Here is a 25,710-nt window from a genome sequence, read left to right on the forward strand (position 1 = left end):
TGAGGCACCTCCCTGCAGAACCACGTACCGATCTCGTGACGAGACAACCAACTACGATTGTTTCGTTTCTGTTCCAGAATGGCGCGCTTCAGCCGTGCAGAAGTCACCGTCGGTATACCTGTATTCAAAAAAGATTTCTTCTTCAATTCTTTTAAGGTGTCGTTCGAGTCAACTCCAGACTATGCAATGTTTTACGGAGCAAACAAAAATGCGCCGTTTTTCCCTCCAGAGAAACTCTGGTTGACACAAAACCCACATGACATAAATCCGATGAGAACAGCAGAGAAAAAGAGATCGCAGACGCAGATGAGAGGTATGCAGGAAGGTGCTTTACGAACAAAGGCGGGAACCGTCCCAAAGAAACTGTGAGCACAGAAAAAACTACTCAGGGGAAAAATGCGATGGTTCCGTTTTTTCGCGACAGTGGGTGAGATTTTGACAAACAAGACACTGCGAAGGGTGAGTATCCTCCACACGGGACTCGAGCGCAGTAGACACCGGCGAATAGCGTGGAGACGACAAAAGCTCGTATCACATGGACTGAACGTGCGAGTAGAGAGTGTGCAAGAAAAACTCTTCTCGGGAAACCACATGCGTTCTACAAACTGAGGATTTAACTGTTTTTCTTCCAATCTGACATACTCGGTGAGGCAGCCCCAAAAGAACCGAAAGAGGACGTTTGGAATCTGAAAAAACCCTTTCAACCCGACCGTCTACCCCTGAGGAAGCGCCTGTGTCAACCGTCCCGTCCATTCCTCAGTAAAATGCTCTGTTATAAACGGCATTTGCACTCCAACTATGCATTGGCGACGGATCCCTTCTTTTTATCTGAGATTCGTAAGACAACGCTTAACCGGACCAAATGTCAGAGTTCCTTAAACACTCTCGCGTTCTCTGGATCAGTTTCCCCTTCTCTGGAAAATGGTATGAGCGCGGAATTGCCTTGAACCGCGGCACCGTTCTTCAGACATATATTCGCGATCCGCGCGTTCTATTGAGAAGTGACATGGTGAGTCCCCGAAAAAGTGGCATTGTCAATCCCCGACAGGATTCTTTATGTTTCAAATTCTTGATTTTATGCCTCTCCGTGTTCCTCCAACCTGTCACCTAATGTTGTGTTACCCTGCGAAGTAACACACCGCGAGAGCGTTTTTTCTCCGGTTATCGCGTTTTCACGGTTCCTTTTCACCTGCTTGCCACAAAACGCCAGTGGCAGTGGGACGTAAGCAAACCTAAGGAAAGTGTTCCCCAGGCTGAGCCGTATCCATTACTCAGGTGTCAGTGCTGGTGAGTGCTACCTTCGAATGTGTTTGTTCTTGCCTTCGCCTGACAAGCCTGCTGTTCGTTTCCCCTTATTTGAGGAGAAACATAACAAAGATGACTAGCGCGATGATCCCTGCCACTGTCATCCACACACCCGTCCATTTCAGCCCACTCATAATGGCGCTGCTCGCAGCTCCGACAGTTTCGCCGATTTGCTGCCAGTCAATGTACGTTCGATTTGTCGTCACCGCGGGCAAAAATGGGTCGCGGTTCGGCTCGTCTCTCCCATTTCCGACAGGTGTGTACTCCGCCTCTTCTCGGGGAAGGATGGAGGCCTCAATCTCAATTGTTCCCCGCAATTTGCCTTTGTGCGCTGGGTGGGAACACCGAACCCACATTCTGAAAATCGAAAGCCACGCCAGAAACACAATCTGAACCGTAAAAACATGCATTACTCTCTTGGAAGTAAATTTGCTCCCTTGTCACAATCCACACAAAGTAGTTCCACTTATCCTCCTTTTCTACTCACACTCGATCAATAGGACACACGCACATGCGCCTACATACCTCCGTATATACACGCAGATAGATATGTTCTACGCTTGAACAGTTGGAATGGAGAGAAACAACCACATACGGATCGCCCGGAGATATGCGGAGCACGCACACGGCGGTGTATATGAAAACTCGGTAGCTACAGCTAGATGCCTTGTTCTGCTGTACCTGGGAACTCGGTAATGTTGCTGGCGTTTTCGAGCCCTAAAGAAATCGGCCGTCAGATCAAAGTTCGCCTCGCCAATCGGCTCCGTCGACGACAGAAGGGCATAGTTCCAAATCTGAAGTTTCAGCACGGGGATTTGGGCGGGAATCAGAACATCGAAAACCATTCGCCAGTTGTACACCGCAGTTCCGTCTGTGCTGTTATAGTGTGTGTCCGTGTCCTTGACAATCTCCGAGGAGTCCTCCAGTTGATAGATGGTCCGGACAAATAGGGAAATCGAAGAATTGTCGTCGAGCGGCACTGCCTTCACACGCCAGATGACAACCTGAAACAAACACAAACACTCGAAAAAAATCGAAAAAAAGTGTGAATGTGTCTCTACACACTGGATGGCTGTGTACCTTCGCCACCGTTCTCCTGGCCTTCACGGAGTACTGCGGTCTCCATGCTATAACGACAATAGATTCGATACTAGAATGCTGACTAGGCCTCCAAGTACGAGAGGTCTGCTGTCAAGTTCTTTATGAGTGCTGTACACCACCACCCCAGTGGACTGCTTTCGCTCATCTCAACCTCCGTGCTACTCCCGCAAGGTTTCGCGATGTCAACACACCATGAACGCCACTCCAGGCTGACACGAACAGGAGCAGACACCCAGTACAACCTCATGAATGCCACTAAGTCTCGAGGCCGCCCTCGTCCTCACGACTCGCTACGTGTTTTCACGTCTCATTTGTCGCTGTGTTCAACTCTACTTCCGTTTCTCGTCCTACCCTACGCCGTGACATCTGTCTACGTGCACTTTTGTCCTCCTGTTTGTTTCGTATTTCTAAATTTCCCCTTCTCGCCTTACCCGGAGACTTTGCGTCTTTGGATCTTTTCTTGCGCCCTTTCCCCCATTTCTTCTTAGTTTCCGACTCCTTGCTTACCCTCAGTTGATACTCATCAGGTTCTGCGCTTGCCAGTGTGTATGGCGGGTGGAGCTGGGCGTAGTCAGCACGCATGATTTCGAAGAAGCCCCGAAGCGAACCGTGAGAAACCGTGCTTCCCTCGTTTTTCAGAGTCCTAGGAAAGACAGAATTCCATGCATCAGTCCACGTCGCCCCGTGTATTCCCACGAACAACCAGTGTATAGAAACCTAGAACTCTTACTGTATAATGTGTAGCACAGAGTGTAGCTTCAGTTGCTATGTCGTGGGTATTGCCTGCCCTTACCACAGGGCAGCCACAAGCGGAAGACAAAAAGTTTCGCATCAAGCGCCATGTCACGTTTCCCCACAGCCAACCAGACACAGCACAACTAAGGAGCAGTCAAAACCTCAATTCTATCGACCTACCATGCTTCCATCATATACCGTTCCTATGTACGTATATATATATATATATATATATATATATATAGTATGCGTATGTGCAAATGCATGTGAATCTATATGTGTTCCTACTTTCCCGTATCATTCTGTGGTTCTCTGCAGCAAAACGGCAGATTTCAGCCGCGCCCACGAGAGTCGAAAGGCGTGTCATGAGCAACGCGTGTGGCTCTTAGTATCTCCCTCATATACGGGGGAAGCATCCATGTTTTTGCCATACTCCCGTGTGGTATCGGTATGCGGGTGAGACGCGGGTTTTCGCGGACCCATGTCCTTGAAAGGATACGCAGCCTTTCCACTGAAGTGCGTTTGATTTCTTCGTTTTTCTTTCTCTGTCTCTACCGTGTCCCCATGTTCATTCTTCCCCGTTTTCGCGGGCTTGTGTGTCTTGTGCCGAGAACAGAAGAAACACACAACGCCGCCTGGTGTACCCACGGGATCTCTTGTGGATTTCACGACCCGCCGCTTGAGTTCACTGAGTTCTGCGAAATTCACAGTTTATATTTTCATCCCCACGTATGTTCAAAAGCTGTACCGTTCACGCATCACGAACTTCACTTGGGCCTCCGAACGGCCTCGACGCAAGACCTTTCACCGAAAAAAAGTATCTGTTTTTACCTGAGCTCAATTGGAGTCGATTCTTCAATGACCATCTGTTCCACCTTTTTATTGAAGAACCGATCTTCGACGTCCAAGTATGTTCGGCCTATGCATTCATCGGTAAGACGCCCCATGTTCATGACGGCAATCTGGAGACAGTTTTAAAACACAGTCCGACACTCACCCAGTCGCGTGACAGACACACCAATGACAGACCGAAGTACACACGACCCCTTTTCCTTACATATGCAAGCCTACGCACAGACCTACACATGGATATGCACAACACAGAGAGAAAGATACAGACAAACACTCATGATCTATGTATATATATATATATATATATATATGAACATAATTCCTATACACATATCAGGTCGCCACAGTTACTGAATCTTGAGCACGATCGCCGTGCTACTGTCTATACCTCCCCTCATCTAAGAGCTAATAGAAACCCTCCTGTCTCCAAACGTTCTTACGCCACAGAACCATGTGCAATCAAATATCTATCTATCTATCTATCTATCTATATATATAGATAGATATATATGTTTTATCTCTGTGCGTTGCTGGGTTAGCTGTAAGTCAGTTTGTGGAGAAGACGCGTGTTTTTTCTGGATGTCCTTACTTGGACAATGGAATTTTCCGGCAGAGAGCAGGCGAGGGTGTAGCATCGATTGAATTCCGGTTTGAATCCTTGTTTCTTCGTGTAGCCGGTGTCGCGAATGTTGTAGGAAAGCCCCCCTGGCAAGGTCGCTGCATTTTCGCTGTCTTGAATCCACACGTAAGTTTGGATATCTGAGGCACCCGAAGGTGGAACGAGACCGCGTGCTGCCAGCACATAGGCCCGAACAACCAAGTCTCTTGTCGCTGAAGAAGGAAACAAGTCGAGACAAAAAAGGCGAAAAAAAACATGTTACCACGAAACATGACACACGCTGCAAATACAGCATCGTACACCACACTCCCGAAATACAAAAAACTACCTACGCGTTCCTACACAAATACATATACACACATATATACATATATATAGGCATGTATTTACATACACACACATATATATATATATGTGTATAGATATACATATATGTGTATCGATGTCCAGATGCGTGCACACATATACATGCATGAACTTAAGACAGAAGTGGCAGAAAATAAATTCAAGACAATCGACAGCAACACTGCTGTTAGAACGTGATTCTCAACGTAGTCTGTGTGTCTCTTCCCCTTTTTTCCTGGGGGCGGCTGTGGAGGCGAACTTACAGTTGTAGGTTTCGATTAGGCTTTTGCAGACAGCATCCATCTCGGCACCTTCGTCTTCGTCTGTCGACTGAAACACTCGGCAAACGTACTTTAAGTATCCCACCGTTTCGGGGACGCCTGCATCAGTCGGCTGTACAAAAATGAAAAAAGCAAATATGACAGCAAAAAACGATGTAGAAGTGTAGCTTCTTCATTTAAAGGTGCTTGTGACAGAATATCTTGATGCACTGCAGTTTAACTTCTGTTTCAAGAACAACATCGAGAGAGGACAGCGTTCAGAAATCCATCAAGAGGAATTGCCGCCAACCACGCATGCATGCGGGAAGTCCATCCTTCTCGAAAATAGGAGAGAAACAGAGGGAAACGGAAAGACTGTAATCGGAGGAGTCACCAGCGCCGAGAACAAAGACAAACCTCGAGAGAAAAAGAACTGGAGAAAGTCCCCACTCTTCTTTGGTTCATGAGAAATGTGGACTATCGCCTTGCATGCCTGTCACTAGGTCGGCAGAGTCAGAGAGCACTGCATAAAAAGGCGACTTCGTTTAAGGGAACCGACCAAAGAAGGACAATGAGAAACGCAATCGAGTGCATGCAACGGCGTGTCTGTGCTCTTGGCGTACTCGAAAAATCGGAGTGCGGAGGTAAGGGAGATCATCAACGGTGAAGTCAGCCTCGAGTTCGTACGGCACTTCGTCGCGAGTCATCTCCTCCGCGTCGTCCTCCTCCAACTGAAAACGAGAAGGGGAAAGGCAACGAAAATCAAGACACCGTGGGGATCTGCACGCGCCCGCGGAAGAAGGCAGAAAGACCGCGCAAGAGCAATTTCTAGTGAGAGGAAAAGAGCTACACAATGCAGCCTGTGACACGCAGAAACTCCCTGGTGTGGTTTTTACATTTTGTGCCGGCTGGAAATACCGGGAGAGCGACCACGACTCGCAGTCTCTCAGATGTACGCCCACCGGCGATGTGCGCAGAAGCGCTGCCGAGTGCAAATGAGACTAGAACAGAAAGCTTCTTCTCCCCCTTCACGACAATCGCGTTTGTGTTCTTTCACTCGCTAGTGCTATTTACCAGCCTTACACTCCAACTGCTTCCCCCGCGGTTCTCCTTCTCTGCAACAGAACCTTCGGCTGTATGTCAACTGGACGTCACGTCTTGCCTGCTTTCAACATCGCGTTTCCTGTACCCGGTCGTTTTTGAAACGCTTTTCAACATCCTTCGTCCGTCGTTCTGTCTGTCTGTTCTAACCCCAGACCACAGAGCTTTCTGCCCTTTCTTTCCACTTGTTTCCTCTCTCCCTGTTCGTCTCTCCTTTGTTCATCTTCCCTTCCCCCAGTCTCCTTGTCTTCACCCCCCCTCTTCGTTTCTTTCTCCTCCTCGATTCGCCTCCCCTCTTGTTCTCCCTCTCTCCCCCCTCCGTCCTCTTCTCTGGTCCCCACGGTTCTTCTCCTTCCTTCGCCTTCCGTTGTTGTCTCCTTTTCTCCTTCTTTTCCCTGTCTCACATCTGCGAGAACAAAGTTGAGTTGCTCAGGCGTGAAGCCGTAGGTTTCCTCTTCAGGGCTAGCTGCGAGCGCCTCTCGTTGGTGCGCACTTGGCGCCGCAGGCGGCGCCGCTTGCGCGCTGCCCTCCTTTTTCTCTGCGACAGGGTCTCCCTTCTTCTCTGTCTCCTCGCCTGCGCCCGGCGACGCGCGCGCCACAGGTCCAGGCATCCCTGACAGCGACTTTCCAGGAGCCTTTCCGCGTTCGTCTCTGCTCGTTCCTTCTCGCGAGAGTCGAGACGCCTGCGGCCGGGGAGCAACTTTGAAAGACACGTAGTCGTCGACCTCTTCGATCTTCAAGTTGGCCATGTCCGGGTCGTTGTACGGAATCGCCATCTTCCGGCTGCGCTCCTGACCACAACAACGGTGCGCGGAGCCGGCGGGTGGGGGGCTCGGAACAGAAGTCGTGAAGGAGCGGCAGCTCGACAGGCAACTGTGGAAAAAGAGTCTCCACCGAGTGTGCAAAAGGCAACGGAGAAGCAGAGAAGAAAAGGAGAGAAGACAGACAGAAGAAAAGGGCAAAGATGGGCGGAAACGCGTGGACCCCAGGAAGAAGACAACTCTTACCGCAGCAAGCATTTCTTTCTTTTTCGTGGCGTCTTCGTCGAAGGATCCTCCACCAGTGCGTGCGGCCAGCCCTCCGTCGGCCGAGCGCTGCATACAAAGAAGAAAACGGACGAGAAGCTCATGACTCTCGCACTCGACACCGAAGAAAGCGCTTCGCAGTTGACGTCAAACTGACCTCCTGAGGCAGGACATCTGTGAGGCACATCCCAGACAGAAAAGGATTCTTCAGCGTCTCATCTGCCCGAATCACGAGGACAACGCGTGAGTTCGCAACAGCAAACCTGGTTTAGAAGCACACAGTCTGCACAACCAAGCAACGGAATGCATCTCGTAGCGTGACCTGCGAAGGCGAGAAGACTTTAACCTCTGCACGACGTCTGCACGATTAGCGAGCTGCTTCCTTCAACGCTACTCACAAACTGTCACTGAATGCTTCTATTTCCAGAACTCCAGTCACAGGCATAAACGAAAGAAACAAAGTGGAGAAAAGCGGGCTTACACGAGCGTTCTCCGCATCCTCAATGAGGACTTCTTCCAGCATCTGAAGACGAAATGTTTCCAGGGACTGCAGACAAGGCAGAAAGCGGAAATGTTTCTTAACTTGGAGAAGCCATGAAGCTCCGCAGGAACGTTCACCGAACACCTTCACTCCCCGACACGAACAGAAGAAAGACTTTCACACAGAAAAGGCACTCGTTTTATTTGTGCATGCGGGCAGAGTAAAGTGGAAACCGAAGTTCTGTGAATCCAGTTACTGGAGATTCCATGTCTTCGACGATCTGCTTCGCCAACAGAGAAACACGCACCATCAAGTCCGACACAGTGTCTGTACAGTGTGTTCCTTCGACTGAGATGCAGCCAGCCAGCATGTCGATGCCACTGCTGAAGGAGAAACGATCTCACTCTCCCTCCACCACCAAAGCTTATGGTCTCGCTGTTTTTAAGTTCTTGCATACGCTTTTGCCTGCTCGCGGGAGTTGAACGGGACCATAAATTCTCTGTGTGGACCGCGAGCTCTCGGCGACGAACACCGTGCATGCAACATCGTGTCCTCCACTTACCTCGGCGCGTTCGCGGCTGTCTAGCCACGGTAAAAGAGGGTTTAGTGTGATGTATGCCATGCCCACGTCGACATTCGATTCTCCGCCAATGCCCTGTGTCCGGTCTTGAATTTTTACTTCGAGAAACGAGTGGTGTTGCATGCGTTTGGGGAGAGACACAGACACTGTAAACTCCTCCAAAAAATTCCAGTTTCCCCCCTCTCCAGTCCTGGGCGCCGACGACTCCTGCGACCACAGAGGCTCTGCGGTGTTCTCCACATCGCGGCCGAAACAGACCTGAAGAAGGAGGGAGACGCACAGCCGGTGAAAGCAGAGAGGGCCAGCCAAAGGATGCGAGGACGCAGAGAAGAAAAGGCGAGGAAGAAGACGCGAGAATGAGTCGGACGGCGAAGAAAGAGGAGACGGCGAGGACGCAGACACGAAGAGAAGAAGAGAAACACGGCCAGGGAAAGAAAGGAAGAGGAAGAAGCGGAACAGACAAGAGAGAGGGAAGAGTGTGAATCCAAGAAAAAAGGATCACGAACACCATCTGAAGAGGAACGACCCGGAAGAGAGGCAACACAGCGGGAGGAGATGCACGAGGTGATGCAGATCTGAAGAGAGAAGAAGACACAGGACGCGAGATGGCCCACTCTCTGGTCCTTGCCTGACCGCCGACCCGTCGTTTTCTCATGAACGAAAGTCCCCACAAACTGCAAGTGCCTTCCTCGTTTCTTACCGTGACAAATGGCTGCGTGATGGGTTTGAACAGGCGGACGCCGACAAGGAAAAGTCGAATGTTGCCTTCCTTCGTCGAAGGCCGAATGTCGTCATAGAAAGGGTACGTGTCGTCTTCGGCTTTTTCCGCAGGCACCAATTCAAACGCCACCAACACGCGCGCTTTGCATCGAGGATACGCCTTCGAGTGAAGCTGCAGCCACACAGGCGCCTTGGTCCACTCTTTCGGGACCTTCTGAATTGGATACCTGCAAATACAGAAGAACGCATCTCCGACTGTCGCCTGGAAGAGAGCGAAACGAAACCCCCTCAGAAACAAATACTCGCGTTCGCACGCACATGCATATACATGTTCGTATACATACACATATTGATATATATATATATATATATATATAACTATTTACATCGAAAGACGAGCAGATCGATTGGTGAGAGTTCGACAGGGACTCATGCAGCTGTCGGGAGATATAGAAAGAGTTAGAGAGACACAGATACAGCCAGATACGCATAGATTAGACACATAGAGATATAGATGGATATGGAGAGATTTAGGTAGACAGGACGAGAACTACAGACACAAACACCGGAAGAGAGCTCCAGAGATGCACAGATTGATAGAAAGACGAAGAAAAACGGCAACAAGTAGACACAGAGAGTGAGAGAAGGATACACACAGCAATACAGACAGAGAGACGCAGGCAGACATCGATTATGAATACACAGATTTATAGAGGCTTCTCGACTGAGTGAGAAATTAATAAAGGGATGCGTGCAAGCCCAGCTCAAGAGTGTACGCCGAAACTCGTTTCTGTGTACGACACGTACTGAACAGAGCCGAGGACGACGTCCGACGATAGGAGGGAGTTCGATTCCGAGATGACCTCCACCTGCACAGAACAAGTGAAACATTCAACTGTTCTCTGCATGCGGAAGGAAACGAAATCGCAGATTCACACACGACACGGTATGCTGCCCCAAGCAACACCCAAGGCTCCCCGTCCTCTGCAGATACGAAGACGTAACATATATATATATATATATATATATATATACGTAAATACATAGATAACGGTCTCCCGACGTATGTATATATATATATATATATATGGCAATGTGCAAGACACAGATAGTAGCAGTACATAGCAGAGTACAAGCGCCAATATGTTGTTTCTGCGTCTCAATGACTTTGGAAGTTTGCACCTGTGTGTCTCTGCTTCTCGAATACTCGCTTACATTGATATCTGGGGCAAGGCTGATGTTTTCTGGGAGGCGAATTTCGATCTCGTAAGCTTCATAGTAGGATGGGTTCAGTGTTTGTCGAATTGTGGACGTCCTCAGAGTCTTGCTCGCCAGTTCCACCTGAGAGGAAACGGAAGGCTTTTTTTCGCACGTTTTCTTCAGAGACTGGAACGAAGCACAGCCACGCTTCGATTTCTCGTTTCGTGAAAAAAGTAGCCCCCCAATTTGTCTCGCGATCACGAGAAAGACCTGCTTTTCTCGCGGCTTGAACAGGAAAACACTGGATCGCACGGTTGAAACCAGTCGCTCGGAAACCCAAGATCCCCAGCGAGAAACACGCTGACCGCCTCTCGGCTTCCTCAGGCGCTTCCTGCTTCCGCGTTCCCCGCATCTCAGCGCCGGCTAGAAGACCGACGCAAGGCGAGGGCCGCATGTTTTGAGCCTGCATGCGCCAGCCCTCGAGAACCTTCTGTCGTGCATGTCTATCGTTTCTGGCGAGAACCGCTGGTGGTTGCTCTCTGCACCTCCAAGGCAACAACTGAAGCAAGACTCGCAGGTTCACATCAAAGTGTGGGCGACCTGTGAACGGGTGCGACACGAGAGCGCGGGAGATCCCCAGAGAGTTGCAAGCAGAGAAAGCCATCTTTTTGGGGTCCTCGTTGCTTCGCTGTACCGCCTGCAGTGCCACGATCCATCCAGGCAAGCACTGGGGAAGAAAGCAGCAACTCGGTGCAGAAAACGACCTCAGAATGTGCCGTCTGCATGCAGAGCTCGATACGTTTCAAGCTGTGTCGGCATGAAAGGAAACGGAAATTGGACTGGTGAAAAAATCGGCCATACTTGGATGTAGGGATCCGGAAACACGTCGTAGCCGACAGCTGGGAGATGAAGGCCTTCGTAGATGAGAGCTCGAAAGTAAAACCTGGCCACATCAGACACCGCGAAAAAGGTCTTGATTGCCGTGCATCCGATCTGGCACTCGAACATGGAGAAGGCATTCCGAATGCGCTTTTGAAAAAGAGTGGTGTGTTTCGTTTTCGCAGAGAAAACATGTCCAGAGAGACGCGGAACTATCCAACATTTCGATGTCAAGCCATCCACCCTAATTCATCATGAACCCCGATGGCATACACAGACGCTTTCCCTACTGTCACAGATATCTACAGAGCCCAGAGATGTACATAGACCTTCTGATTTGCTGTATATGATCACGTAGCTACGCAGACACAAATGTCGCTGCATTTCGACCTGAAAGAAGTTGTAGGGACAGATTTTGAGATTGATGATACATGTTAACAGGCTAATAGATACAGACACACATATAGACAAAGACGCACAGTGAGATACAGATACACAAAGAGATATCGATATACAATGAGACACATCGAAGACAGATATCGCTATTGAGAGACGTGGTTCGACAGCGAACTGTAGAGACAGAGATGGCTGTAGTGCCGCAGGTTGTCTCCGTTTCGCAGAGACAAATCCAGTGCTGGTTCGCAGATTTCGCCCCGGGCGATCACGTCGACACGGCGTTTTCTCTCACTCGGTCAGGCGCGGATTCTTCCTCTGTTACCTGGCGAGTTTGTACTCCAGTCTGGGGGCGCGCTGCTTCCCTGCCTTCGTCGGAAACATCTCCATGCCCAGGAGGACGGAGAACATGTCGGTGCCGGATCCGTCAAGAGAGCGGAGGCTGTACCACTGCGGCTTCCCGTTCTGAAATTGCCTCGAGTCGTAAGGAATGCGCACCCAGGCCAGACGCGTCCAGGGGGTCTCGGCAGGCTCTGGCGTATTCTGCGTCGCCGTCGGACTTCCCCCCCATCCAGAGAACCAGTTCGAGATATCTGCAATGCCCGCAGCCACGGTCGTCGCGGGTGGAGAGCAGACGTACATCATCACATCCCACACCTGGACTTCGTCGACTGAAGGAAACAGGACAAGCAGTGAGCAGGGAGAAAGCAGAAAGGGGATGGCGCACGGGGCAGACAGCTGCGACTTCACAGAACGAAGGGGAGAAAACAGAAAACGACCTGGCAAAGAAGAGGACAACGGACACACTGGGGGAGAGGCACCTGACCTTTCTACGTTTTGCGGCGTTTCAAAGCGGACAAACGCCGGCGCGAGAGGCAAGAGGTGAGGGGAAGCGAGAGGAGAAAGAGTGAAGGAGAAACGATGCATGCACGTCGGAGAGACGAAGAAGAGTGAGATGTAAGAGACGGATCATCCGAGAGGACGGGAAATTGAGAAAAGACGAGAAACCGGAGAGAATCCAAACAACACGCGCCTTGGGACTGAGTTCTCGATTTACTTCGATATTCTCTCGAGCAAGAAGCAGACGAATTCGTGTTTCGTCCATCTGAGCTGTCTGTCCTGTCAAGGTTTTCATGCCTCTGTCCGCACCACAAGGCAAAGACTTTCAGTTCTCTCCCCTTGCACGCGAAAAAGACTCCTCTCTCTCTCTCAGGCATCAAAGATACTCATTCACACAATGGGGAAAAGAGATTCGCATGTCTCACCTAGACCGCTTTTACCCAACATGGTCGAAGGAGATGCAGTTTATTGTATCATCTAATGAAGTGGATTCTATGAGCGTACGAGGACACGGATATCTCATCTTGTGACCGCGTTTCTTTCCCCAATAGTACAACGATGATCACTTCCGATTCTGTGACGTTTTGTGGCAAAGATGGAAAATGCTTTTTTTTCTAACCAGGAGCGAAGATTTTCATCTCGGGGAGACGTCCGAGGTTGTCTCCGATCACGTAAGTCCCCAGTGCATTTGCCTCTAGAGATGCCGTCTTGATGACATGAGGCCCGAAAGCAATTTCGATTCTCAACTCAGATGTGTAGCCTGTGGCGCTAGTCATTTCGTACAGGTCCAGCCACCATACGCACTCCTGAAAAGCCAAAAGCGCACAGTTTCCTTCTCTAAAAAGAACACGCAGATCTACAGCTCTTAAAGTGCACCCTAGCAGCCTGAACAGGTAGATCCAGACAAAAACTCGATGGATCTCGACGCAGCTAAGCACACGGAGACAGGACTGGAAACAGGCAGCTCCATACAGGAAGATGTGGTACGCTTGGTAGAGATCGATCGAGGTACGCATAGACACAGAGAGACGTCGCAGAAAAGATTCAGAAAGTAAACTGATTTAAGGAAACGGAGATGGAACGAGGCAGATGTACCCACATACAGATTTACGCAAGTCATACTGACAAAAAGATATAGGCATTCCTAAGACACACACACCAAACACGTTTGTATCACCATATGGAAAACCAATTGCTGTCTACAAGTCCACGATCCAAATTGTACGAAGACATATGCATTTATGCTGGGGAGATCTGCACCCGAGAGACACCCGTCTTTCACATGAATACATACATATGTATATATGTGTATCTATGTGTCTCTGTATGTAAATATTGCTTTTCTTTCATTGCCTCTGCAGGCAGACCTGAGTTGCAGGATCGGGGATAGGTCGAGCCGACCGAACACCGAGAGGCAGGGGCGTTTGGACTTTGGCCGTAGAAGCACTCAACAGAATTCTTCCGCCGTACGCAATCGGTTCCCTCAGTTCTGCGCTGGCCATCATATCCGTCACTGCTCCCAAGAGGCCTGTGCAAGTGAAAAACACAACATGCCTTTCAGAACAAGCGGATCCCCACTTCACAACGCAAAAATGCATGTGTCGCTTCCTCAGTTTCTCTGATGTCCACCACCCTGCTGCGGGCTCCGATTCTGCTGTGCCTTTCTCGAGCGGCAAGTGAAGTACCCTCGGGCCAGGGTGCCCCCCGTACGGTTCCGATTTGACTTCTCAAAGCAGGGCAGAGTATATCTTGAAAAGGACTATCTCTAGAACGGCCTTTCGTTGAAAAAGATTTCTTGTATATACAGGACGATCTAAAGCAACACGCGTCTCTAAAAGCGATAGGCTTCCCTGAAAGCGGCAGGTATCTCCAAAGGCGACAGGCTTCTCTGAAAGAGCGATGGGCGGAAGACAAAAACATGTCTCGGAAAGGGCATCCGTAAAAAGGGTATACGGTCTTGTTTGTGCGTCTTTCCTTCGTTTCTGTGTGCGTCTCGGAGACCACTACCCCCCCTAGTCGCAGATCTACTCAGGTCGGCTCGCGTGCACTCCGCATTTAGAGCGGTCGCCTCGGCGTCTTCGTTACCTTCGGCGGGCGGCCTCCAGTAGAAGTTGAACCACCGCGGAGGCAAGTCGTTCTTGATGAGTTGGAAGTAATCCAAGACAACCGTCCCCATCAGCGTTCCTGCAGCTGTTGACGAGTCTTGCCCATTCCAGAGTTCGACGAGGACGTTGCCATCGAAACAGGGAACGCATGCAGGGATGGAAATGGAGGCCAACCAGTCTGGATTCGAGTCCGGAAGCGGACGCGTCTGCAACTCTGCGCCGCCATGTTTCACCTGAGACCAAAAACAGCGTTTTCAAGAACACCGTAAAACTGCGACCGAGAAAAACGCATCCCTTGTCGAAGAAAACTGGGGTACCGGTCGGAAATTGCACGACACCCTGTGCTTACACTCAGGCGTCGTTCAACGCACTCGGTGAATATTTGCACAAGGACATACAGATATATGTATATATGTGTCTGTTGACATTCGGTCTCTATCTCCACAAATATGTGTCTGGATCTCTACCAATAGAGATTCGTATGCACATACGTATATATATAGATATATATATGTACATATATGAAACCACGAATACATCATTAATGCGCAAATACACACACTATACAAATATATATATATATATATATACACATATGTACATACGTAAAAACACGCATACATCATGCGCATATACACATATTCTACGAATATAAATATGTATATATATATATATATATATGCATGAAAGAGTGTCAAATTTGCGCGCACCTTGACGTAGGGCTCGAGGACGGTAGAGAATTGTCCTGCGACGCTAGGGATGTCTTGGCCTTTGAAGATGTTGACAGAAAGACTGTAGTGTGTGAGCTTAACATTTACATCGGTGCTGGTTCGTTCGCCTTCGTTTACAACGCAGACGGTCTCGTCCACGACAGGCATGGCGTCGCCGGGACCGAAGACTCCAACTGTGATGAGGAGGAGACCCTGGAACGCACAGAATCACACCAATTGTTTAAATGAGGCAAACCGACATGCACGGAGACGCGCAGAGCATGCATAGAGATGTACAGCTGATGATGCAGTAGAGCCACCGGCAAGGCCAACCTCACACCACGGCAGGCACTGAGAACCTCAAGCTAGAGGACGACTGTTCTGTATCTACAATACAGAAAGACAGAGAAAGGTAGACGGCGAAGATTAGAGAGAATGTTCCGAGGTGGAGAGTGAAGTCTAATCTCTCAAAGACAGAGACAGAGAGTGGCATAGTGACACAGAGAGAGGAAAGATAGATACACAGGTCGATTGAGATGCTGCGACAGACCGTGAGGGAGATAGAGGCAGAATCTCGTGACAGAGATATGAAAGTGGAAACATACGGAGACGGAAACAGATAAAAACAGAAAGAGAGGAAGGCAGAAAGACTGAAACGCGTGGAAGAAGGCGAGTGGGGAGTCTCCAAGAAGAAGAGACACGCGTTTCAACTTGAGGTTCTCGTATACAGAAGGGGCTTACAGTCTCATCCTGAGGCTGGTCGAGATTGCGAAGCGTCACCCATTGCCGGTAGATCCAGTGTTGGCTTTTGGTGTAGACGTAGGCGAAACTGAAGACGTATTTTCCGATCACGGCGCTCTGCAAGCCTACCCCGCCGATGAGCATGTATTTATGCAAGACTGCAACTTCCACGTAACTTCTCGCGAACTCGTCCGGCGTCAAGTAAGCGGTGAAGTTGAAGGACGTGTTGAAAGTAGCCGATACCACCTGCGTCTTTTGAATCGTTGTCTTTGTCACTCCGTTCACAGTCACCTCGATGTACGGATTAGGCACGATTTCCTTTTCTCCAGCAGCCTCTCGAAATGAGAGATCCTTCACCTCGTGCAAGTCCACCTTGATATTGTACTGGATCGCCTTCGCCGCCATCTTCAGAAACGAGGACGAGACGAACGGAGAAAAACCGCAAGCCGAAGAATGCGAACTCCAAACGGAGTTACGACCGACCCAGGGCAAGAAACGACGTAAGACGGAGACAAAGAAGTGGAGAAAACGAGAGATAGAGAGGTGCACATCGATCTTGAGACAGAGATCTAGAAGGTGATGCAGAACGGCAGCGCGAGCGATTTGAGGAGGTGATCGGTAAACGGGGCTGAGGAGAGAGCAAGAAATGAAATTCGTGGTAAAAGCGGGGGGAGAAAACGAAAAGAGGCACGACGACCGTGAGACCGAGATCACAGCGAGAGCCGCAGCGGGGAACCCCAGATTCGATTGAGAAGAGCAAAGCAAGGAAAGTCGCTCGGAACACGAGGGGAAGCAAAACAATGTGGAGGGGAGAAGAGAAAAAGAACGACGCAGAAGAGACACCTCAACGAGCGGAGATGGCGGCAGAGAAAGGCCCAGAAAAGAAAGAAACGCGAAGAAAGGGAACGGCAATCAGAGATCAGTCGTTTGGGGCTTTGAGGCCGCGTCGAAGAAAGACTAATGACAGAAGCGAGAAAGTGTTTACCGACTGGACTCTCTGTGTGGAGAGCTGGCGCATTTCATGTTTTCGAAAAGTGGACGCGGGGGGGAGGTCGGAGGCGTGTCTCCCCGTCTCGCCCCCCCAGTGTGTCTCTTTCTGTGCAGCTGGAAAGAGGAAACCGCTCGACAAAGGAGGCCGAGGCTATCGAGCAGTTGAACGCAGATCCCAGGGACGAGCACCGGAGAGCAAAGAGTCGCGTCTTTGACAAGAGTGAAAGGAGGTTGCATGGCTTTCCTACAGGTGAAAATCCGAAACAGTGAGAGTTCGTAAACTCCTTGGAGACAAAGGCGCCTGTTGAAGGCGGAACGAGAAGCAGAAGTGCGGGGTTCGGCGTTTTCCTACAGGAAGAGTTGAAAAAAGTGAGGAACGAACACGGGGAACGAGAGGAGCAGTCGTCTCAGACGTCGGCGGCTCCAGACTGCCACGGAAAACGTCTCTGCTGCAGCGAGAGAGAGACGAGGGAAAATTCTCTGGAGTATAGAAGACAGTCTTCAATGCTACAGCCTCCTGTCGGCCGCAGGCTGCTTCGTAGTCTTGTGCGCAGGCATCCAGATGACTCGAGGACGCAAGACTGTGTACAGCTGGAGCCGTTACCTAGTTGTCGCTCGAGGAAAGAGCAGAGAATACGGCGACGAAGTGGAAAGGGAATCGAAGTGGAGACAAGGAAACGAAGAAAACCGAACACGAGACAAGAGAAAAGACGGGGAAAATCCAAGGGCGAGAGGGGCGAAACACAGTTGCCCTCTCGCCGTTGAGAAGGTATAAAACTAAACCAGACATCGCCGCGGCAGCTCCGTCACCACCACTCCATTTACACAGTCCTCGCGTCTGCATGTAATTGAAAGGACACAATAACGCGCGAGAGGCAAGAAAAAAGCGGTGAAAAGGGGGGGGCAAACAAAGACGGAAACCCGATCCAGAGAGGAAAGAAAAGGAAACTGGAAACGCGGCCACAGATGGCAAGAGGAAAAAATGCGCGGGAGACAGGACTCGCTCTGCGCAGGGAAACTCGACCGCAGCAACAGAGGTGGGGGAAAGCAGCAGACAGAAAAAGATGGGAAAAAATCTCGTGATGGTCGGTTTTCTCCCTACCGGCGACTCCGGAGCCCTGAAACAGCGAAGCTTCTGACGAATTACCGGATACAGAGAGGCAACCACTGAGGTGCGTGTACACAGCGAACTTGCCTCTCGAAGAAAGCACCTCGCAGAAAAGACAAAGCGCAGACAGCAAGGAAAGGATACCCGAGGAATACTAGGAAACACAAAGGCAAGCATGCAAAGCAGACTCGGCACAGGCTAAATGGGGAGAACGGAGCTGAAGAGGGGCGGATGCGGCGGATCTTTTGCGGGAAGAATCTGACAAAGCAAGAAAATTGAAAAACGAAAGAGGAGAACGCAGGTTCCGTAAACGCAGGAGACATGCAGCAACACTTCAATGCCGCACCCTCCTAGCAACTGCAATGCCCGAGTGTCGCGAAACGGAAATATTGGAAATTACGTGAAAAATAGAAAAGTGAGTTGTTTCTGAGGCACACAAATTGACGAACGCGTGCAGTCATGAAGACGAGGAGAAGGAGAAAGCGAAAACATCCCAAAAGAAGTTGAAGTTTCACGCCCCTGTACAATGCAGCAGAATCGAAATGCTGGCTGCGCATCGAGACACGTTTTCTCACGCGTTTCGGAGGGACAAAGACTTTGGAAAGAGATTCCGGAAAAGTTCGACGGGCAGTGAAACGTGAGTCCCGTTGACTCAGCAGGGAAATACCTCGATGCGACGTTCAGGGGTGCGACTTCCAGAAAAAAACGCACAGTAATTGACGTCGATAATGATCTGGACCGACACACTTTTCGAGAGCTGGACGCGGGGCTTACTGCATGCGCAGAGTGCGAGACGAAAAGAAACTGTCCATTACACAGGATTTGCAAGTTAGCGTTTCAAACCGAACCTCCCATTTTCTTGTTCGTGTCGGTCGTTTTGCCGTACAGAAGAGCTGAGGAGTTACAGTTTACTTCAGGTAGCCGTTTATGTTCTGAGCAAAGTTAGCAAATATTGTGGGCAGCTAGCCCTTTTTACAAGAAACATCACTGTCTTGTCGACACAGCTACCAGAGGATTGTTGGCGTCAAGCTCAGTGTACAGAAGCAGAAACGTGTAAACCCGAAGGCTGGAAGGGTGTACGGTGATACGTCGAGTTCCTCCCTCTGTGTGATGCTGGGTGCCGTTTGTTGTTCGCCGAGAAATCGGAGCGCGAAGTTCTTTGTGATCGGGGTAACCTCCACGAGGCTCCAACAGCTGAAATAGAAATAATTTCTTTTTTTGGAAGTTTCAGACGGCACTTAATGCCTAGACTGCAGCTCACGTGTTTCTTTGATGTGACACAGTCCTGACCATCTCCAACGGGGCGAAACCTAAAAGCGGAGTTCCCGAAACCGGGACAGTAAAGCTACAAAGCGAGGATCCTGCATGCAACCACCTGCAGCGGAATTACTACACCATTTGAAGCGGTAAAGATCCGTTGCTGCCTTTCACAATTGTCGCTACACGATAGGTTTGAGTAGTGATGGACATGTGACGCCGTGCGTAAATCCTGTTGTTCTTTTTCCTCCAAACAGCCTCAGTCATCGTAAAATGTGCAAGTATTGTCAAAAACGTGAGTGCAGTGCGACTCCAGAATCAAACGTTCCTGCTATTCGAAAGATAAAAGCATCGCTTATGGTTCTGTTGCGGTTTCCGGATCTAATTGGCGTGGAAATGGTACCCACGTCGTGTCTCTGCAAACAGGTCCATTCAAGAGTCCACAACAGTTTTGCCACATATCTCTCGCGACTGCGAATAGATACTGGACGATTTAGAATTAGTGCACGATGTTACAGCCAATCAGAGGTGTACACCAGTCCCAAAACAATACAGGAAGGTGGAGAAGCGTGATGATTCCCCTTCTCAGTCCGAGAAGGGGAATCATCACGCTTCTGGAGATTGAATTGTGAATCACAGAAGAACGATAAATCATGACCCGGCCGCTGTTGCAGAGCTTTATCTGCTTGCACCGATTCATTGCCAAACTGTGCATTCTACAGCGCAAATCTCGTGAACAATGTAAACCCACGTCTCTGTGGTTTCGTATCCGATCGCAGAGCATAAGTTTTCTCCAACAGATATCACCACTCAAACCGTCGTGTCCCTCGCCATGGTCACGTTCTGCGCATGTGGCAATTGCTTCTGGCTGAAGTGCCTCCGATGCATCCTTCAAGTAGTGTTCAAACTTTTCACACTGTGAGCAGAAGAAGCTGCTGCGTCGACAGTGGTTTCATCTGTGCAGGTTCTTCGCTTGCGTGCAGCCTGTAACCGGGAAAGGTTCATCTTCATTCCAAGCAGTTAAGAGCGTTCTTTTGTGTTGTATGATGCCGAGGAAGGTGACGACGTTTCCTGGGTCAGAGATGCCTTGAAGAGCTTCTCTGCCGCGGGGATATCTCTTGATGAAAGTCATTTTCTTCGCCAGATGATGAGGATGTTGGTGGTCATTCTGAAGATGCAAACCCGACAAAAGTGTCGTGGCTCATGGATTCTGCAAAAGCATCACGCAGCTTCATTTATCAAAGGGAAACGTGATACACTTCAACTGGTCACAGTTGCATTCACAAAGAATCATCGAAGTTGCCCCGTCTGTCACTAAAGGGCAAACAACGGTGACAGAGATGGACACTTTTTCTGGTTCCACAACTACTGGCTGAATTTACTGTGCCACAACGTGTTCCTCGCCAGGACTTAGACTTGAGATACCACAAGCAAATACCATACGTACCTGCCTCGCTTTCGGTTGAAACGTCCGTCACTGCAGTAAACGTCCCATCGCTCTCGGCCACCAAAGCTGTAAAGCCGATCGTAACACCAGAGGACAACGGTGCATTATTTTCATTATTTCTGTGATATATAGGAGTTTCACTTGCTGAACGTGAAACTTGCGGGATGGTGCCGTGCCACAATCAATAGCCGCTTGGAGACGACAGTCAGCTACAGATTCAATCCGGTGAGAGCAAGTACGTCTCCGGTTTGTAGATCATGCCCTTTTGCTCTTACGTCCATGATATCCTAGTCTCCTAAGTGCGTCAAATGTGACCCAGACTCGACCGATTCGAAAGAAGACCTCCGAGGGTAAGTCCGTTTTTTTCATGAACATGAAGCCATCAAAAGCGTAGTCTGAAGCACAGTTCACACGACAAAGTTGCCACGCACTTCAGTCAAACAATTTGTGGCTTCATAGTTCCAGTTTGGTGAACATCTGCAGTAGGGGGTGGCCCGCTCTCAATGTTTCAAGATTTAAAGAAGTCATGAGAAGGCATCGGTCGCTTTTGCACTAGATCTCCCACACGCGTGCATTCCTGACGCCTTCAGTGAACCCCCCGCCCTCGCCACGTTTCGGCCTGCTCCGCATAAGAGAAGATCCAAGCAACAGAGTCATGTCCTCAACTGTTTGCGCACAACACCATTTAATAGAAAACACTTTGATTCCTGGCCTTACCAGAAGATCCATCCAATTCTTCAGCTGCAAGGAAACAGGCCAACAGAAAACGGCGGCGTGACCGGGACAGATCGATGGAGATCAATTTGATGTCACAGACGCAGCCACCGCTGTGATGACACTCTGGTGCGCCGCGCCGCGCTTCGTGAGTGTGGAGCTAAGTTTCTGCGGTTAACAGACTAAGTGTGTGCATCTCGCCTCCATTTCAATGTGTGCCCCGCTAAAACAATACTTCTAAAACTGCCGTTGTGCCGTGATTCTCGTAGATGTGGTCAAAGCTTAAGTCGAGGAACATATGATGTGCAAGCTGGAAGCCGGTGAATCAGGGGTGTGGCGTACAGCAAATGGATTTGTGTCAAGGGCGATTTCTTCGCATGAAAAAGGCAGTCATGACTGTTAGTATAGTTTTCTGTGACTGCCCAGGTTTTCGGTAGCACTTACGTGCGTCCACGTCCGTCAAATTTGGTCCTAAGGTCAAAACATATGTGAACACATGAAAAATGCAGTCATGGTGTGTCAAGAGCAGACTCAACAGCATGAGCTGGTTGTTTCTAAAAATTTGAGATCATTTTTGCGCTGGCAGTCTACTGCAACAGTGTTATCAGCTATACTTCAAGTCTCGAAATCCTTTGTTTGCTACTCATTTCCTCGACAAAGTGGGTAAAGCAAACGAGATCACAAGACAGGAAAGAGAAACACACGAGTAGCACATTGAAGCGGATCGTACGTAAGGAATGATGTATTGTACTAGCATCTACTCATTTTCACCTTACCAGAAGAGTACAGGCCATTAACAAATATCCGCGCTGAGAAGGAAACCCAAATACCATGTTACGATTTCAGCTGCGTAACATGAGCTCGCTGATGCTTGAGCCGGGACAATTGTGCAGGTGATACAAACAGTGGAAAGAAAGACCTTTTGCGTAATTCAGTGTAATAATGGTCCTAGCCACAAATTTCGTCCCGAAGGACAGACGCATGCAAAGATGTCGAAGCGTCCCTGTTCGAATTACCATACGTGGCTACGTGAACAGTTCTGCCAGGTTCCCCCGTTACCAAAAGATGCACTATTATGGGCGCGTCACCAGTGTTTGAGGAAAAGCTACCTACATTCTGAGAACAAGCAGCGGAGAGCAGGGGCAATCGTTTGTCCTGGTGGAGCTGAAACAAAAAGGAGGCAGCGATAGACGGGCGGGAACCGAAGTTGTTCCAATGGAGGGAAGACTCGACATAGCCGTTTGTGTTGTCCTTGATCCTCTCAGTGGTCCGGGAATCTGATAACGTAACTTTCATGCCTTACAGGTGAGCCGGGCTGCGGGGAAGAATCATTGTTCACGCGCTCGTGGAGGTTACTTGGGAATACCGCAGCGGGTAGCTTACTATGCGCACCGGTCTACACATCAAGAGTATCGAGGCGTAACTTTGTCCTCTGGTACTCCTAGTCTACCACATTGAGACGGCGTCCTTTATCTCCCACTTCAACTCACATGAAGGCGGTTGACGAAGACGCAGTTTTTCAACTATTCTGCTTCGGAAGAAGGAGCTTAGTTTCCGCCTAGCAATGCGGTTGCCCCTTCCGATCCAGGCAACTCCAGCAATTGGAGTAAAAACTGGTACGAAAGCGAGCTTCGTCCGCATGATGCGGCGTAGGATGTCTTTTCCTAGTGTAAGCTTCGCTGCAAAAAATGATCACGGTAAGCCAAAGACGATGAGGCGTTGTCCTGGAGTGAAGTCCAGCCTTTGAATTGATTGGCGCCCGACCGTCCATGCGCCATTACATAACGGCACGAGGGCGACAGTTACGAATTTGCTTTGATTTTTCATTGATCTGGAACGACCCTCACTCTTGTTTCTTGCGTCCCTGTGGATCTGCTGTTCGTGCCTCGTTAAAGGAACGCCGTGCTGGGCTCCCAGTACGGTTGAGCATGCATTACTAGCATGTGCGAATGGATTAAGCGTCTTACATGCTAAGGGTGTGATTACAGTTGAAACCCAGATACAAACGGGTGCTACTGATTAGTGAGGTTCAAGCTCTTCGATAAGATGTAGTTTGTAAGTGCTGTGTCATCAAACGTTTCCGTAGACTTACATAGTGCGTAGATGGCTAGGTCACGTTGCTCCCTCGCGACAACATCTTCTTTCAGATACGTAGACATGAAGGGACAAACTATTGTCAGATCTGCGAACGTCTTGCCTGTGACCACGGCGAGTCGCCCCATCTGCACCGTACTGAGATACTCGCTGATGGTGGCCTGGTATATCTCTGGGTCTCCGAGCTTCTGCAGACGCGCTACGAGATGTTGCGCTACTCGATCTGGAAATGCATACGGGCCGGGGCACAGCACATCGTAGACCCGTATGACTGTGAGGAAAACCATGTCACACCTGCTGCAATTCAGAGAAAAGAAACCTGAAAAGTGAACATCTGGACAAGTCACTCCAGCAGGTCTATCTACCCCTATATCAGCGCAAGTTCTATGCAACAGGCTTGCAGTCCGTTCGACTTCGTTCATCTTTTTTATCATTCGGACATATGATGTTTTATATTGACTGCATACCAACGCTTTAGTTCACTCTGAAACGTACCCCGAATGTGGGCGCAATGATAACGAACGGAGGCTTCGGTTTGCATCACCGTCAGCGGATCCAGTTCTACTTTGAACCTTCCTCTTCTTCTCCCTGCCACAGAATATCGCTGCAAAAAGACAAGAACATCACGTCACGGAAGCGTTAGGTCTGGCGAACCAAAGTTTATCTGATGAGCTGCGGATACACGAAGACTGACTAGCCGCTAAAGCAGCATGGAAGAACCACCAAAGACATTATTGCACCGCGCTGGATCATCTAATCAGGGGCGGCAGCCAGCATGCTGTCACGGTCACTGCTTTCTACAGTCGCAACAAACAGTCCGCGGCAGTGTCAACGATAAGCTAAAACTCCAGATGAGACACGGAGCTGTTGTCTACGTCGTGACAGGAAGGCAGACGCGCAGTAACCGGTGAAACCAGTACCGGGGACCGGTCGCCTGCGTATTGCTCAGCAACCCCTATCAATCTGGTAAGCACGCCTCTCAGGTTTGCTGCAGATTCCGTATCATCTGAGATGTTATAGCTCAGAAACAAAAGTGTGAGCCTTGAGAAATACCTGAAGCTGCACATCCAGGGTGTTTGCAAGTTCTGCCCCCATCCGAATGACATCAAGAGGATCTGTCGTTGCCGCACTCAATGTAGTGAAAAAATTGTCCAAGCTCCTAGAAGTCAACCTGATTTTCCCAGCTGACAGTGATCCATTTAGGTGAGGAATGTTCTTGCGCCCGTCGCCGACGAATACGACACCTCCGATATCCATGGAATCTGCATAATGGTGGAGTAGGTAAACGTTCACTTAAAGTATGAATGCAGTTGCTGTCTTTTGAAAGTGATCCACCGTTATCACACTTCATTCTGCCGTCCAGTGTTCATGACTTTTTAAACGTTGCATTCTCGCACGAACAGGGGCCAAGCTTTGTTTTTCAGAGGGAGTCGTCTTGCCATGCTGTACACTGCTTTCAGACAGGGAACCTTTGCCCAGCAGAGCTACATGAACCCATCCACTCTCGAAAGCGACAAATCACAGGCTGACTGCGACTACACAACCTTACAGCAGCTTACTTATTGATACGTTGTGTCTCTTTCGCGTTGAGAGAACGGCGTCAGTCGCCACACCGATGTGCCCGCGGGCTGATCGCAACAGATACCAACGTGTTGGAGTGGCCAAAGGTTCTCGTAGAGATATGGCAGCAACCGAGGTTTTCAATTGTGAAACTGAAGTAGAAGAATGGAAGCGTGCTGCACTGATTCATCCGAACAGTGTGAAATTTTTTGTCTGACCGCATGAAATAGAGAACCGCCCCCCGTCGGCTGCATCAGTATCCGATGGCTAACGCAAACATTGACCCCGGGACGGGGTAATCCATCTTCGTTGACCAGTTATCTTTGTGAAACGGAGACGAGGTATCGGCATTTGATCACCCAGCGCGCCCAATGGCAAATACAGAGAGCAGCCGCCGACCGAGCCGGGACATTTTTACTTTGGTATGAGAGGCCGACCGAAGTTTCGAATGCGAGACAAGCGCAGACTTACGGTGAACGAAGGTCATGAGCCAGAGAATGGCTTTTGCTCGAGAGCCGCTCTCGCTGGAAAAGGTAGATTTGAGTGCG

General features: G+C 49.6%; 2 protein-coding genes across 2 annotated transcripts; both read right to left on the minus strand.

Moving 5' to 3' along the window:
* Positions 1-161: 161 nt before the first annotated feature.
* On the minus strand, positions 162-18,780 carry TGME49_309420 (ferlin family protein). Its single transcript, XM_002364168.2, has 21 exons — positions 15,993-18,780; positions 15,252-15,464; positions 14,522-14,774; positions 13,804-13,964; positions 13,056-13,242; positions 11,922-12,267; positions 11,186-11,267; positions 10,340-10,465; positions 9,932-9,993; positions 9,105-9,351; positions 8,387-8,662; positions 7,825-7,890; positions 7,326-7,412; positions 6,723-7,109; positions 5,841-5,948; positions 5,221-5,350; positions 4,583-4,824; positions 3,973-4,103; positions 2,914-3,049; positions 1,987-2,309; positions 162-1,662 (listed from the first exon to the last, which is right to left on the minus strand). Exons 1-21 carry the CDS (start codon positions 16,395-16,397, stop codon positions 1,353-1,355), a joined length of 4,278 nt encoding a protein of 1,425 aa, XP_002364209.1. The 5' UTR covers positions 16,398-18,780; the 3' UTR covers positions 162-1,352.
* TGME49_309530 (hypothetical protein) lies at positions 18,745-25,708 on the minus strand. The gene is made up of 8 exons (XM_018782581.1): positions 25,634-25,708; positions 24,098-24,206; positions 23,601-23,825; positions 22,622-23,187; positions 22,285-22,317; positions 21,851-21,979; positions 21,070-21,189; positions 18,745-20,557 (listed from the first exon to the last, which is right to left on the minus strand). The coding sequence occupies exons 2-4, from the start codon at positions 24,141-24,143 to the stop codon at positions 22,955-22,957; spliced, it is 504 nt and encodes a 167-aa protein (XP_018635612.1). The 5' UTR covers positions 24,144-24,206; positions 25,634-25,708; the 3' UTR covers positions 18,745-20,557; positions 21,070-21,189; positions 21,851-21,979; positions 22,285-22,317; positions 22,622-22,954.
* Between the last annotated feature and the right edge of the window lie 2 nt (positions 25,709-25,710).

This window comes from Toxoplasma gondii, chromosome XI (assembly GCF_000006565.2).
Source record: "Toxoplasma gondii ME49 chromosome XI, whole genome shotgun sequence".
In the NCBI taxonomy this organism is placed as follows: Eukaryota; Apicomplexa; class Conoidasida; order Eucoccidiorida; family Sarcocystidae; genus Toxoplasma; species Toxoplasma gondii.

What these genes read in the sequence shown, in the direction of transcription:
- TGME49_309420 (XM_002364168.2), bottom strand. Translation starts at nt 16,397, where the DNA reads ATGGCGGCGAAGGCGATCCAGTACAATATCAAGGTGGACTTGCACGAG. An exon ending in TCAACTTTGTTCTCGCAGAT is followed by an intron (nt 5,949 to 6,722) that starts GTGAGACAGGGA and finishes TCTCGTTTTCAG; the next exon opens with TTGGAGGAGGACGACGCGGA. An exon ending in TCCGCACTCCGATTTTTCGA is followed by an intron (nt 5,351 to 5,840) that starts GTACGCCAAGAG and finishes ATTTTTGTACAG; the next exon opens with CCGACTGATGCAGGCGTCCC.
- TGME49_309530 (XM_018782581.1), bottom strand. Translation starts at nt 24,143, where the DNA reads ATGCAAACCGAAGCCTCCGTTCGTTATCATTGCGCCCACATTCGGG. An exon ending in TCATTGCGCCCACATTCGGG is followed by an intron (nt 23,826 to 24,097) that starts GTACGTTTCAGA and finishes ATGCATTTCCAG; the next exon opens with ATCGAGTAGCGCAACATCTC. An exon ending in CCTAGCCATCTACGCACTAT is followed by an intron (nt 23,188 to 23,600) that starts GTAAGTCTACGG and finishes CATTTTTTGCAG; the next exon opens with CGAAGCTTACACTAGGAAAA.